This window comes from Phodopus roborovskii, unplaced genomic scaffold (assembly GCF_943737965.1).
Source record: "Phodopus roborovskii unplaced genomic scaffold, PHOROB, whole genome shotgun sequence".
In the NCBI taxonomy this organism is placed as follows: Eukaryota; Metazoa; Chordata; class Mammalia; order Rodentia; family Cricetidae; genus Phodopus; species Phodopus roborovskii.
Window position 1 is genome coordinate 5,492,024 of NW_026126625.1, and position 16,088 is coordinate 5,508,111.

The 16,088-nt window shown below is 45.4% G+C and overlaps 2 protein-coding genes across 2 annotated transcripts in view; one reads left to right on the forward strand and one right to left on the reverse strand.

Moving 5' to 3' along the window:
- Nucleotides 1–1,155: 1,155 nt before the first annotated feature.
- On the reverse strand, nucleotides 1,156–7,773 carry Pex11a (peroxisomal biogenesis factor 11 alpha). The gene is made up of 3 exons (XM_051206628.1): nucleotides 7,667–7,773; nucleotides 5,267–5,382; nucleotides 1,156–3,088 (listed from the first exon to the last, which is right to left on the reverse strand). The coding sequence occupies exons 1-3, from the start codon at nucleotides 7,720–7,722 to the stop codon at nucleotides 2,520–2,522; spliced, it is 741 nt and encodes a 246-aa protein (XP_051062585.1). The 5' UTR covers nucleotides 7,723–7,773; the 3' UTR covers nucleotides 1,156–2,519.
- Nucleotides 7,774–7,859: 86 nt separating this feature from the next.
- Nucleotides 7,860–16,088, forward strand: part of Wdr93 (WD repeat domain 93) — a 44,446-nt gene continuing 36,217 nt past the window's right edge. Inside the window, exons 1-3 of the mRNA XM_051206630.1 lie at nucleotides 7,860–8,057; nucleotides 14,383–14,720; nucleotides 15,179–15,371. Of these exons, the coding sequence (XP_051062587.1) occupies nucleotides 14,421–14,720; nucleotides 15,179–15,371 (493 nt within the window). The 5' untranslated portion in view covers nucleotides 7,860–8,057; nucleotides 14,383–14,420. The remainder of the gene's footprint in view (nucleotides 8,058–14,382; nucleotides 14,721–15,178; nucleotides 15,372–16,088) is intronic.

Here is a 16,088-nt window from a genome sequence, read left to right on the forward strand (position 1 = left end):
CCCTGGGACCCACATGATAGGAGAGAACTAATTCTGGCAAGATGTCCTCTGACTATCTATCTATCTATCTATCTATCTATCTATCTATCTCTATCTCTATAAATAAATGTAATAAGAAATAAGAATTAAGAAACAGATTCAGATTAGTTCGTGGTAGTAAATTTGAACCTTCATATAATAAAATGGAATAAGATGTCAGGAAAGGGGGGAATGTGGGGCATGGAGCTTCCAAAAGAAATAATAAAGAAGTAAAACATTTGATACTTAGCAATCTTGGTCTGAACTATAAGGCAGCTGTGGAGAAGGAGGGGAGTATGTAAAGTGGCCTCTGCTCCCACTTCAAGGTCCAGGACAAATCATCCGGAAGGCTTGCATCTGGACCCAGTCCAGGCTAAAGGGCAGTCTGCCTTCTCAGGCAGTGGCTTTGGGCCAGAGGGGCTATAGGGCTCTGTGCCTAAAAGCTCTGCTGACAAAGCTGGTCCTTTGGCTGCTTCTACTGTGATTCTAGAATGTGGGTGAAAGGTGAGAAAGGAAAGGGGCAGGGGGAAGAGGCAGTTCTCCAACAGTCCTGGGTGGGGTGGGCTATCTCATGTTGCTCCCTTCCCTCCACTAAGGAGAGTTGGGATCTTGCCATTCTGTGCACAGGTGGGTCCCCCAAGCCAAACAGGGCACTCAAACACTTGCTGAGTGAGCCCTCAGCAGTAGTGTTCAACTGTGAATGTGCAGCTCCTTGGGGCTTTGTAGTTTTTCCAAATCCCTCATGAATGTGGACCCAGGAGGAGTTAGTTGAGAAGGAGAAAGATACAAGGATGAGGTAGCAGGGCCCCACTGAGTTTACAGACTCCAGGAGATGGCAGTTTCCAACCCTCCAACCACCCCCTCTAATGTGTAAGACCCAAAGACCAAAATAGATATCTGCAAAACACTGCCATGACCTCAAGGCTGGCTTCTCTGCCAGCTATTGCCAGGCTACCTTGGCAGGGGTGGTTTGGACAGATCTGTAAGGGAACTTTTCAACCAAGAACTTTGACATAGTCCCTGTGCCTTCCTCCCAGCCTGCACCTTGCCAGCCCTGAGCTTCCTCAGATGGGATCACCTGCTCACTGCCTTACTCTAAACTCTCTCCAATCCCAGACATATTCACAGATGCATGAGTCAGTTTTATTTAGAAATGTATTAGACATAAATGACATGTTACAGTACAGTTATTTAAACATGTTTGTCTTGTTTTAGCCACTTTATAGTTTCCCTCAGAATGCCCCAAAGCTTTCCCAAATCACATACTTTAAAAACAGAATGCCAAGGACCTGAGTCTGCTTTTCAAGGATCTTCCTCACGTTTATGGGACGCAGCTGTTCAGTGCATGTCTCTCCTTTCCACTTGGATGATGAGCATGGCTCTGTAGGTGCGGCACTGGTCACCCTTCTCCCTGCTCCCCACGCCTCAAATAGGAGCACTGAACTGGGAGGAGCACACAGGCAATGCCACTGACTCAGTGCTCCTAGTGCCCTATTGCCACTTCCTGTTGTCCCCAGCTGTCCCAAACAAACCTGATTTATCACAGAAAACTGACATTCACACACAGGAAAACTTTAATTCTCCCATTTTGATAAGAACGGTTGTGGAATTGCCCGCAGTGTTCTGTAGCTGTAAATAAAATCAATCTGCATTGTTTTGATTTTTATCAAGAAACCTTCAAAGTCTCCAGCCTGGTGAGGGCGAATGCAGAGGGGCAAAAGGCAAAGGACTCCTGAGCCTGGAAATGCTGCTGAAGGTCGTGAGATGGCACAGAGGACTCCTCTCAAAAAGTCAGAGCGGACCTCTGACTTCAGTCTTGTTTGTTAGTGTCAGTTTCCTTATCTGTTGCACACTGTGTGACAGGTGCCACAGTGACCTTCCACCCAGTTTCACCTCCGTCTCCTCTGCGGCACCTTTGCTTACTCACAGCATTTCCAGAGGTTTCCACCCAGACCCAACCCACAGCACAGAGGTCCCGCTGCTTTCCTGAATCAACCTCTGGACATGAGGGCACACTGCAGCAATGGCCAGAGCCTACAGGATAAGAGGCTGGAAGGCCAGCTCCCCTCCACCCCACAGTCGTCTGCAGGGATGGGGCACAGTAACTGATGGGAGGAAGGGAGGCTTTAACCAGAGCCAGGAGTGCAGTGCTCCAGCTCTGATGTCCTGTGTGAAATCAGGGACCCAAACAACCCGACCCGTGAGCCTAGTGTCTTTGGATCTTTTATGATGCCTTTCCTTTCCATTTTTATTGATTTAGCAAACATTAAGCTCTTACTATGTATACAAAAAATACTTAGTAATGTTAGCTGAAGGGAAAACATTCAGAAACTCGGAAGTTACTGCAGCAGTTAAAAAAATCAGTCTGCATGCTCCATTGTTGGTCCCGCTTCTCACATTACAAGTTGATAAGATGCTCACATGATTAAACAACTAAGCACAGTGAGACCCTGTGACAAAGTTTGTTCCACTAAGCTGTTACCTTTAAAGCCCCCAAACACCTAGCGGGTCTTCAGTTTCAACTGAGGGTACACTACCGTGATGAGGCCGGCCACAGAGGACACGAGACCTCCAAGTCCTACGACACCAAGATTGGACTTGTAGATCCCGAGCTGGTTCAAAGGGATGAGGATGTCACAGAAGTTCTTCAGTGTGTCTAGGAGCAAGGGAGGATGCTGCTTCAGAGATCGGAATAGGAGCAGGAGGAAGGACTGAAGCCAGTCCGTGTCTTCACTGACCACGCTGTGACCAGGAGAGCCCTGGGATGGTTTCTCTCTCTTCGCCCTGTCCCGGGCCACCCGTTCCATCTGCAGCAAGATTTCATACAGATCCAGGACCAGGCTCAGCAGCAGGAAATAGTAGTAGTGGCGGGTCGCCCGCATTTGCCACTTCTCTCTGTTGACTCCAGAGGTTAGACCCACACTCTTCACCCAGAGGACAGTGTCACAGATGTAATAAACCACACGGTTCAGGTTGGCTAGTGTTAGGCATAAGCGGGGCACAAGGTCCGTGATTTGGATGCTCTGTTCCGTTGCCTGGATAGCATGGACCACGTTGCCCAGTCTAAACCCTGTGAAAGGAACCCACAGAACCAGCACTTGATTAGTACTGAATGGGAGGTGGGAGCCCTGTGGCGAGTTAGGATTCAGAACTTAGCAGCTGACAGCAGTCCAGGCTCAGGCCTAGCTGAGGAAAGGTGCCCTATAGTGACCCTGCAGAGCCCAACAGATAGTGACCTTGACAGTTCACCACCCCCATTCCAAGGCTCAACATTCACTTCCAGTACAATCCAGACAAGGTTAATCACGGGTGTGTGCCAATATGTTTCACAAGCAAAACAATACTTGACATGAGCTCCATGTTCAACATTCTTACACATTTCATTCCAATTTGTGGTGGTTTAAGTAAGAATGTCGTCCACTCCCTCCCCGCCCTGAATGCTTAGTCACCAGAGAATGGAACTCTTGGATAGGATTAGAAGGATGAGGAGGTGTGGCCTTTTTGGAAGAAGTGTGTCACTAGGGGTGGGCACTGAGGTTTCAAAAGCCCATCCTAGGCCCAGGCCCAGACCCAGTCTCTTAGTCTCAGTTTCTCTCTCTCGGCCTATGGATCAAGATGTAGATCTTAGCTACATTTCCAGTACCACGCCTGCTTGCTGCCATGTTCCCAGCCATGATGATAATGGACTAAGTCCCTGAGACTGTAAGCAAGCCCCCAATTAAATTGTTTCCTATATAGAGTTGGTTTAGTCATGGTGTCTCTTCACAGCAATAGAACAGAGGCTAAGTCACCATCAGAAGGATTATCATTTGGTTGTCATTAGCCCATCTTCCTCTGGCTCAGTATGAAAGAAGAGGACAGGGAAATGGCAGGAACAAGGGGCAATGGTGATCAGTAGTCACATGGAGCTCCTAGATGAACTAACGAAACCATTGCAATCTATGCCCTTACATCAGCATGCAATTAGTCAACTGGGGTCATCCATGCATGGGTATTTACTGGGCACCCAGAAATGGGTTATTTGACTTAGTAAATGACCAGAAGCAGCTACTCTCCAAACACTTTCAATCTCAAAAGAGCACTTGAGCTCACACAGAGAAGTATATGAAATGACTGTTTCATAATTGGAGTTTCGGGTTCTTATTCTACCTTGTGGGACTGTTGGCTGAATGACATTGGATAAAAACCTTCTGGATTTTCAAGACTAGTGAAACTCTAAAGGACATTTCAGCAATGACATTCTAGAGAATTTATGACAGAATTTCCAATCTTGGCCTTCAAAGATATCAGAAATCTTACCCAACCCTTCTCAGCCCTCCTGTCTATTTAAGTCTTCTTTCTCTGCCAAACCAGGTTTTGGTTTGACACTGATCCTCCAGGACAATGGTTTGACTCCAACAGTCCTGAGCCTCTGCTAAGGGAAGCCTACCTTTCAGAAGACTTTGTTTCTCCAGCCACAGCTCAAATCCTATCTCCTTCAAAATATTTTTTTACTCTGCCCCAGCCATATTATTTGTAATGTGATTTTTATCTCCCCATAAAGCCGAGGGATGCTCCTACATGAAGTAGGTAGTCAAAACAACTCATCAATATGGGATGGTCTACATCCCATTCTAGTATATGTGCTGATCTACTGCTGAAACATCTGCTTTTCAACAGACAATGGAGTCAGACATGCAATTGTTGTGAGAAGCATGGGCTTTCCCAGGGTGATTGGTATGGAAGAATATCCATCAGCGAAAACCCCTGCCTTTCTTTCCCTTTCACATGAAACTACCTGGCAAACTAAGAAAATACATGCATTCAGATCCTCCACTAATCTTCAATAGATGAGGAGGAAAAGGCATGTGGTCTAGGATATGGCTATCCTGTCCTACAGAACTTAAGGGCTCATGCTAAGCTGAAGTTCAGGTTGGGCATTACCAAGACAGTCTTAGAACTGAAGTGAACTAGCACATACACTGTGTGCCCCGCTGGCTATGATTGTGCAGGAGGAAATGGTATAGCACCAAATTTGAACAGAGGAAGATACCTGTGAATGGTCCATAGGAAAACATTCAGCCTCAGCCTTTTGGTTTTTTTTTTTTTTTTTTTTTTTTTTTTTGTGTCACCAGGCAGGGTTACTGCCAGTTTCATTGTAGACTTGGGTGAATGGAAATGATGATCTTGAAATCATGTTGTAAATTCCAGGGACTGGGGTGATGGTTTTAAACCAGAAGCCACTGTCCCTCGAGAGACAGGTACTTACATTTACGGCCAGTGCTCACACTGGACTCCAGACTCTTGAGCTTCATTACCACGGCCTCTTTGCCAGCTTTAGACTCTAACAAATATCTAAGTAGCATGCATGCATGTTGAGTGGCTCTGAAATGGAAAAAAAAAGGAGGAAAATGGTTTACAAACCAAATAAAATTTGATTCATGAAGGGAAAGAGAAACATATGCCCTAAAAGCCAAGAGAGACATCATGCTGAGATGGAATTTCTGGGAAGGTTTCTCGTGTTGAAGCTCTTACAAAAGCCACATTCTGCAATAGCTCTTGCATAGGAGGGCCAAAGGGTGAACATGCAACGGTAATGCAACACAAAGGTTAAGAAAGAGAACTGTGCAGGGCATAGCACCTCCAGAGCCCTTTACTGTCATAGGAAGATGGATGAAAATCAAGGTGAGACACTGCACAGAGATGTCTCTCAGCTCTACAAACTGTCCACAGGGCTATTTGCCCCTATGTAGAATGATTTTCAGATTTCCAAAATGAATTTTTCTATCATATAGCTTAAACTTACTATTTATGCGACAGGAAACAAACTCAAAAGCCAAGTGAAAAGTACAGTCTTTTGTTTGTTTGTTTGAAAAGTCCAGTCTATTAACACACCAATATACACGTTAGCAGCTATAGTGTTTGTCCTTCAAATCAAATAGTATTTTATAAAAAAATTGTTCAGCATACTGTACACCCAATAAAATGATTATTATACCAGCAATGGCAATAAATATAATAAATTAGAGTCACAAACATCCAAACCCATCTGCAGCCTACTTAGTAAAAAGCAGGTTCCGGGTCAGGTGTGATAGTGCCCATCTTTACTCCCAGCACTTAGGAGACAGAGGAAGGTAATCATGGCCAGCTTGGTCTACATTGAGAATTTCAGGCTTACCAGGACTATATAGTGCAACCCAGTCTCAAACAGAACAAAAGAACAACAAACAAAAATCCCTACTGTCTGGTGGTCCCTACCGTCTTAGAACTGCACCTGAATCCCCGTAGGATATAAATTCTCAGTAAAACTGGCACAGGGCTGCTGGCTCATGCCTATACTTCTAGTGCTCAGAAGGCTGAAACAAGGGACTGTAGTGGCTTCAAAGTAGGATTTTTCTCAAAATAAATGAATAAATCCTCCCCAAAGTGGTACATTTCCCACAATGATGGGCAGTTTGGGGTAATGAAGTAAAATGAGGGAGAGTAGAAGGTAGAATCCACCTTCTGGCTAGAGGGCTCAACTGCTCACATCAATACATCCTCCTCTCTCAGATTTGGTCTAATAGGAGTGGGTCTTAAACAAGGCATCACCTTAGAAATGCTAGTTTGTTGATGGTTACACAGATCCTTAAAAGGGCTGGGAAATAAAATTTTGCTAAATATTTATATCCTAAATTATTATTTTATTGAAAGACATTGCAGGGCACATTCTGGACACACTAGAATTATATGTGTTGACTTTAATGAATCGTGTATATTTTCAACCATTTTGAAAACCTATCAAGTTAAGCACGACTGAGTTAAGAGATGGGCGCTGGAGTCAGCTGTGTGGACTTGCATCTCTCTCGGCTCTGCACATTAGTTCTCCTGAAGCTCCTCCTCCACTTTCCCTACAAGTGAAACTGGAGTATCTCCTGCACAAGGCTGCAGTGAAGGTTGGTGCAGTTGGTCTCTGAAGTCTCATTATTAGGATTTTCCTTACTCATATGTTTAGCTTATATTAGTGGTTGAACACAAGCACCTGGAAGAGAAGAGCTGTTAAATAAAACGCCTCTATTTTTTTTCCCTTTCCCTTTCCTTTTAAATAATCATTGAGCAACACTCATATTTCCCTTTTGAAACAAGACTGAAGGAGGATTTGTTTCAAACACTAAAAAGTACACCATGCACTTCGGAGGTGTCGTTCAAACACTTTTCCCATTGTACTTTTTACAGAGTGGTTTTTTGGTTTTGTTTTGTTTTTTAATAACGCTCTCCAAGACACAGGCTGAGCCAAAAAAATGGAAGATAATGCTATGTTTCCGCGAGCACTTCACGCGGTGCTCCGAGCCGCAGGTGTTCTGCTTCCTTAGGCACAAAAGAAATCCAAAGTTCCCCTCGAAAAGAAATCTCTAGGAAAGACGCTGAGCGCTGGGGACTCAGTTTCCCTCTCTGGGGGAACGTTAGGAGACACGGCGGGCTCATGGGCTGCTATCGCATCCAGAGGCACGGAGGTGGCTGGCGTGCACAGCCCCATCGAATTTAGGCTGGGGTCCCAGCTCGCTCAGGGGGAGCTGGCCGCGTCCTCCTGCCTCGATTTACACGGCTGTCAACTCCTTCCCCACGCCCAGGACAGGGAAAAACTGGGTCCGGAGCGGACAGGGGTGGAGGCCGACGGCACCTGACTCACCTGAAAAGTCGGTCGCGGCCCTGGCTCTGGTTGGCGAAGCGGACGAAGGCGTCCATGGCTCCCACCCACAGCCGCGCGTCGCGCCGGGTCCACGCGCGGGTCCTCTGGGGCTCCGCGGGTCCCAGGGGACAGTGCGGGTCAGCGGAGCCGCAGAGTGGGTGGGGCCGGGCTCTCCGCCCACACCGGGGTGGACACACCTTCGGAAGCGCGGCGTTGCAGGTTTCCGGTTGGGACCGGAAGTAGTAGTTACTAAGGCAACCCAAGCCGCCAGTCGGAGTGAGCAAAGCTAGGTCTCACAAGCTCGGCGGTGGTGGCCTCCTCCCGCCTCGTCTCCACGTGGAGGCACACAGTGGGTCAGTCCTCCCTGCCTCCCGCGTTCCGGTGTGCTCAGGTACCCACGAACCCCTCCTGGAACGCTGTGCTCTTCCCTGGCGGAGGACCCCGAAGTCTTCTTTGGGAGATGGCAGGCGTGATCATGCCTCTGTGCCAGGCCTGACGCGATTGATGATGCAGGCAACAGAGCTAAGCCAGTCCCAGAGTGTGTTTCTAGCTGGGGAGTCGAGTAAAGTGAGAGAAATTTCTTTTAGGATTATTGAAAACCGAATGGTTCTTTGCTGAGGAAACCCTAAAAGGCTCAACATGAACAACGCGCAGGCAAAGGAGATCATAGTGACCGCACTGCGCATCATTGGTTCTGTGGAACTTAAGGATGGAGCCTCACTTACCTCGTAGTTTTCTTCTCCTCACCGTTGCTCCCTCCTTACTTACCCCTTCCCTGTTTTTCTGTTTGCTTCTCTCATCTCCCACGATTTCCCCCCATCCCAGACTCTGATGAAACAGACTCAACCATGTCACCGTACCTTTTTGGAGGACCCCCTAGAGGTGCTTTCCTAAGGATGGGGTAACTAACATGTGAATTGCCAGTCATCCCGGAGCCTCTCCGCCAGGACCTCTCAGCAACTCTTCTCTAGCCAGCTGTGCTACACCTCACTGATACATGAAGGGACCTGGGCCACCCCCACTGTACACTGTACACAGTATTCGTCCCTCCCTTGTCCGGCACTCTTTCCTAATGCCCTACTTGCTACCAGGGACAACATCAAGGCTCCTTTTTGTGGATTAGTAAAAGAATTTAGAAGCAATCTTGGAAGCAGGCTGGCCAGCAATTCTATTGAGCGTCTGAAAGAAAAACAGCAGGCAGCCAAAGTATAAATCTCAGCAGCATCCAGGTGTAGAAAGAGGAAGAGAGAAAGCTATGCTTTTTTGCAGTGGAGGTTGGCAAGCACCAGCATGATGTCTGGAGCTTCAGAGAACAAGTGAGATGAGCCCAGAGCTCCTAACAGAAGCCCTGCAAGCAGCCTCTTGGGGGTAATTTTATAAGATTACTCTCTGTAGCCACAAAGTGAGGTCTCCCACTTTTCTGTCTTTATTCCCTGCATCGGACCTATCCCTAACACCTGCAGGCCTGGGGTAAAAGTACACTCCAGCTTCCATACACTATGTCTAGATATTTGAAAGTTGTACAGGTAAAAACTGGTAAGTGTTCTGTTTCCTGGGTTGACATGTGCTCTCACAATAACATAGAAAGCCAGGCTGACTTTTAGAGTTGTAAGACTCCTTGAAATATCCACAAACACAGCTGGGCCATATAGTGAGAAACGGCTCCCAGACTTTTCCCAGTCCTCCTCTAATCTCTTGCTGAAAAGGGCCTTGCAAGAAATGTGGGGATTGTCCAAGCTACATTTTAATTCTACTTGTGCTGACATTGGCATCTGGTTCTCCCTCCAGGAGAAACTGAGAAAGGCTTATGCAGACCCTGGTATCATTTGGGAAGTGATTTCCATGGACTTGACTAGAAGAGGGAAGTAAGGTTTTAGGTAAGGATTTTATCTTGTCTCCATGAATTACAAATCCTTTCCTGAGGAAAGTGCCACTGAGAAAAAAATGAGCCATCCTTCTCTTACCCTCCATCCCCTCTCCTCCCCACACCAACTCCCCGCCCTACTTTTATGTCTTTATTGGGGGGGTTGTTACTTTGCGACATAGTGGATTTAACCAGGGCTGCTCCTTTAGGCATGGCTGTATAACAAACAGAAAGAGTGTGTTGATTACTGGCTAAGTACTAATTACTCTGCTAGGCTGACCTCCCAGGAACCACAATATATTTATGAGTACAACATGTTGAACTGTCAGGTAACAGAGGTGAACATAGGTTCTGTTCCCTCTACAGAGAAATTTAGATCATGAGTTTTCTATGCATTCCCAAATTTTCAACACTATCATAGAAATGTAATTATAACATGTGTTTTTTTCTGATTTATTTCACTTGCCATAATGCACTTGAGCTTCATTCGTGTTGTACATATCAGGACTTGGTGGTTTTTATAGTTACCTTTTCACCTGCTGAAGTGCACTTGTGTGATCTCTGGTTTGGGGCGATTACAAATAAAATGGCTGTATTTCAGTACAGATTTTGAGGTGACACTTAATTTTTTACTTTTCTTGTTTCAATATGTAGAAACGTGACTGGCGAATCATAAAGAGGGCTTAACTTTGTAAGAACCTACCAAGCCATGTTACACCCCAGCTGTATTGTTTCATTTTCCCACTGGGAGTGTGAGAGTTCATCTGCTTGCCTAGTGGTAAAACATCTAATTGTTTCTGCTTCGGTGCTCCTAGAAATAATGCAGTCATTGTGCATAAGGCTGGCAAGTGTTTTCATTTCCACACCTAGAACTGGAATGACTGGACTGTTGTCCTGCATATATGTTTAACTTTTTAAGAAGCCATGAAACTCTTTTAAAAATTGTTTGTGCTTTGACAATTTCATACATTTGTATAATTCGTCCTGGTCACAGTCATACCTCCAGCCTCTTACCCTTCTCTCATGCTCAACATCACCCTCCCTCCTCCCACCAACACCCCCACACACCCACACACTTTCATGAGTTTGTTGTGTTGTGTGACATATAACTCCCATGGGCATGGGTATAAAGCTATTCCATGGGCCACTTGTCATCCTGTGGCTACATCACTGAAGACTATAACCTCCTCGCCCTCATCAGCCCTTAATTCTCCTGGGTGATGTGGGGTGGGGCCTCATGAGACCCGCCTCCATCTATGACTTGATGTTTAAGGACTTGGTCCTGTGCAAGCTCTGTGCAAGCATCTGTAGCTGCGTGAGTTTGGAAGTGCCACAGCCATGCCATGCTCCTAAGATACCATTTCACAGCACAGCAACCCTCCTGTCTCTACTGTCTGGTCCTTGTGTTCTTTCCACTCCATCTTTTGAAATGTTCCCTGAGCATTGGAGAGGGTGGTATGGGTGTCTCATTTAAGGCTAAGCATTTAGCAATCACTCGTTCTCAGCACCTTGCCAGCCACGAATCTTTGCATTAACCACAATTCACTGCTAAGAGAAGCTTTGTTGAGCAAGTCTGAGGACAGCATTGGTCTATGGGCATACATATACTTAGAAAGCAGTTTGACAACATATCCACTTAACAAAACAAAAGTAGTGGTTTTCTCCTACTGCCTATGATCTTCCTAGTCACCAAGCTTCAGCCAGGTCCACAGTGCTCCCTCCTACAGAGTGGGCCTCTGGTCCAATCAGAAACAAGAAATGGTTATGCCATAATATTCATGCCATTATTGCACCAGTAAGCAAAGCACAGATTGGTATTATGGCATTTGGGGTCCAAGTCATCACTGCTGACTCCCCTGCTTCTGAGATCAACATTATCAACCATCCCTGATCTCCAAAATGGCTGTACGAGTTTGCACTCCCACCAGCAGTGGAGGAGTGTTCCCCTTTCTCCACATCCTCTCCAACATGAGTTGTCATTGGTGTTTCTAACTTTAGCCATTCTGGCAGGAGTAAGATGGTATCTCAAAGTTGTTTTGATTTGCATTTCCCTGATAGCTAAGGATGTTGAGCACTTTCTTAAGTGTCTTTCAGCCTTTTTGATTTCCTCTATTGAGAATTCTCTCTTCAGTTCTGTAGCCCATTTTTAAATAGGGTTATTTGGTGTTTTGTTGTCTAGTTTCTTGAGGTCTTTGTATATTTTGGAGATCAGCCCTTTGTCGGATATAGGATTGGTGAAAATCTTTTCCCAGTTATGGCTTACATTCTTGACTGTCCACCACATGCTAGGTCCTTTTTATTGTGTCCCAAACATTGCTGATTTCATATCATTGGATGCTGGGTTTTTCAATCTTTTCATTATCATCTATTAGAGATGATGGTTATTTAATTTTAATTCATAACCATAAACTCACCTCTGCAATAAAAATGTATGGAGCTGGGTGGGGCTGGTACACGTCTTTGATCCCAGCACTCAGGAGGCAGAGGCAGTGAATCTCCGTGAGCTTGAGGCCAGCCTGGTCTACAGAGCAAGTTCCAGGACATCCAGGGTTGCATAGAGGAAACCCTGTCAAGAGAGAGAGAGAGAGAAATATGCAGCAAGGGTGCAAAACTCATGGGATATTGTGAGCAAATCAGATGTTAGAGGCTGGTTAAGATGTACAAGTCAAAAGTATCAGAGTTCCTTCCATCTCAGCACTCAGGAGACAGAGGCAGATGGATCTACCCTGGAAGTTCCAGGACACCAAAAGCTACAATAGTGACAACAAACAGTCCCAGAGCTTTCTAGAGTCAGCAATGGTGATCCTGTTGATCTTGCCTTTCCTGGACCCAAAGTGCTCCGTGGCTTCCATCCTTCACCTTTGCAAAGACCACAGTTTACCATCCAATAGCTCAGTCTTTACTGTGCAGAACAAAAACTGAAAACTGTATGTTTGGTCCAGCATCCACCATGGATGAGATGGCAGGACTGTTTGCTTCAGACACTGGTAGTGTCTGACCGCGAATGGCAGCAAGCAGCAGCAGACAGTGGCATTTGCAAAGTGATGCTGGATTTTTTTAGTTTGGTTTGATTTTTTGTATTCTTATAAAAAGTTCTCAATCTTTGTTCTGAGATAAAGTTAAGTTACATAAAGACAGTTTGGTCTTCTCTATTCTAGAAAATAATTCCATGTGAGTGATTCCAGTGCAACAATTCATTCTTGCACTTATGTTTCCCACCACCAAGGCCAGATTCTTCCGAATGCTCTACTCTCTGTTTGTGACTTATAAAATTGTCTGGTCTAGCTGGTTAAAGAAACCACATTATTCCTGGTTCTGTATGAGCTCAACTTACTGTCCTTACTAATGCCCTCAAGTAGTACTTGCCCTAGGATCAGCCAGCCTCATCCATCATGTACTGGAAGCATCACATATGTTCTCCAGCATATAGGGAAAAACCATGATAGCAGCTGTATCCTTACAGGACTTGCACAGACCACAACCACTTTCTCAATATAAGACCATTCTGCTCTGAATTAAGCATCTTAAAATGCCTCCAAATTTTCTCATTAAATGGTTTTTAAAGCTATGACAGCAGCTGGTGAGATGGCTCATTGGATAAAGGCATTTGCCACCAAGCCTGAGTTCAATTTCTAGGACTCACATGGTGGAAGGAGAGAACCAACTCGTGCAGGTTGTCCTCTGAACCCTACCTACCTTAGTTTGGGTTTCTATTGCTATGAAGAGAACCATGACCACAGCAACACATATAAAGGAAAATATTTAATTGGGCTTTACAGTCCTTATTATCATGGTAGAATAAGGCAGATGTGGTGCTGAAGAAGGAGCTGAGAGTTCTACATCTTGATCCATGGGCAGCAGAAGAGGAGACTGTATACTGGGCATAGCTTGAACATATATAAGACCTCAAAACCCTTCCCCACAGTGACTCACTTCCTCTAACAAGTCCACACCCACTCCAACAAGACCAAGCCTAATAATGCCACCCCCTATGGGCTAAACATTCAAACACACGAGGCTACGAGAGCCATACCTATTCAAACACACACCACACATGCTCTATGGCACACGCACACACACGTGTGTGTGTGTGTGTGTGTGTGTGTGTGTGTGAGAGAGAGAGAGAGAGAGAGAGAGCGCACAGGAAAATGTAATTCAAATGATAACATTTGAAATCTCCATTATACAGACTTGTACACAACTTTGAAGTTTTTGAAATATAGATTATTTGTTCCCTTCCTGTAGAAGGGAGCTGCTGTTATAACTACTTTAGAAATATCTAACTATTCTGATTGTGCAGGCTTTTAGTCATTATTCTCTCCATATCCCAGACATCTCTGTAGACTCCTGAAGAATTGCACAGATGCAGGGCATGCAGGACATGGGTCCTACAGAGATCGGGGGGGGGGGGGCAGGGGCACCAACGATACTGCTAATGGAACAGATTACACCACCTGCACCTGATTGTGCCTGAGGAAAGAGACAGGGAGACTAGGTGGCTTGACCAGAGCCATTTGCAAAGGCAGACAACTAGGGAAAGATATTAGTCGTTAAGTGAATTTCATTTGGAACATTTGGAACATAGTTACTTATCCTATCAGGAGGGAAGGAAAGACAATAGCATGCCAAATTCTTCCATCAGAATGCACATTATCTTGGGTTAGCCTGGGAGAACTGTCCCTTCTGATACCCACGTGAATATAAAGACCATATCCCAGGCATGTGGTAGCAATCCTACGATACATAAGGCAGTCCAGTCTGAGACAGCCGGTCCTATGGGATGCTGTGCTGGGAAGACTAACTTCTTGTTTACCTTTTTTCTCAAAGTCTCTCTGCTCCCTCTGCTTCTCAGATTTGAGTTCCCAGAAGCTCTTGGTGCCACCTGTTGTGATGTCATCATTCAAAGGAAATCAGACTCGGAAGCCAAGGCCATCTGTGCTTGCCAAGGGACCACTGGAGATTCCCTCTCCAACAGAGGCAGACTGGCCTAAGGATGAAGAGAAGGATTTTGCCTTCTGGGACAGGAATCAAGAGCTAGACTCCCTGCCTCAGCCTTACCGAATGATCAACAAGCTGGTGAACCACCTCTTTGACCGCTCATGGGAAGTTATTGAGGAGAGAGAAGCTTTACGGGAAATTGAGAAAAACCGCATCCTGCCCACCATCTACCTTCCAGTTTCGGAAATCCAGGTATGAAATCCAGGCTGTTTTTTCATTTGAATGTTAACGAAAATGCCTGAGTAAGGGTTGCCTGTGAGAAATGGGGTGTTGTGGTTAGTTGACAACTCCACAAGGGCCCTTTATGTTATGTTATTGACACTGAAAAGCTTCATTAGTGTATTAGGTCCCCTGCATGCTTGGTAGTTGAGAACTGTAGGGATTCAGCTGTTGATCTTCCCACAGGACACTAGATTTAAAAAAAGCACAGGGCCTGCAGTCATGCTCATGTCCAGGGTATATATCAAGTCTCAACTTTTGTTTTCTCTGGCTCCTTTCCCCCATAGGGAAATGCATAAGGCAAGCATTTTCAACAGGTACACGTTTGGCTGTTATATGTCTAGGAAGAGCCCTCTTTGAAAAGTTAGCTCAGATTGCTTGATGGCATTGATGGAATTAGTTTTGTCTTTTTGTGTCTGTGTTTTCCCCAGCTCAACAAAATGCCTGGTGGTATGGCTGTTTCACAAGACTACCTGTTTATTGGAGGAGCCAAAGGATTCTCAATCTATAATCTGCAAAATTTCAAAAAAATATATGTTTGGGAGAAGTTTAAAGTTGATGTTATTTCCATCTGGGCCATGGATTTGGGGAATGAAGTACTTATCATTCCCGTGGATGAACTAGGTATTTGTTTTTCTTCGTTTAATCTCTTTTCCAAATATGGGCGGAATCAAGCATGTCGAGTTCTCTCTCATATAGTTGTAACTACCACCTATCTCCATTACAAGTAAGTTATGCCAGGCCTAGTGTAACGTTTCTCATACCGTAGCTGATTTGGTTCTTCACCTGTCCAAGGGAAGTGTAGTTTATCATCATCCATTTGCAAGAGACAACTTGAGGCAAAGAGGTTAAATAATTGAGGTAAACAGAAATAAATGGCACAAGGAAGTTTTAAACCAGGATAGCCCCCAAGTTCATACTCTTCCAACACAAAGCCTTGCTACCCAGTTTCACCCACACAAGTACATTGAAGTTCCCATAGTTATAAAAAGTCAAAAACCAAGCCGGGCAGTGGTGGTGCACACCTTTAGTCCCAATACTTGGGAGGCAGAGACAGGTGGATCTCTGTGAGTTCGAGACCAGCCTGGTCTACAAGAGTGAGTTCCAGGACAGGCTCCAAAGACCCAGAGAAACCCTGTCTTAGAAAAACCAAAAGAAAACAACAAAGCCAAAACCAGAAGGGATGAGGGGGGAAGACAGAAAGTGGGGATCTGGGGGACTATGCAGGAAGGATCGCTGTTTTCATTTACGAGAGAAACTTTGAAGGTCTGAGCCAGGACAGGGGCTAGTGAAGGGAAAAGAAGATTGTGCTGTGATGTTCAAGATGTGAGTGTGCTGAAG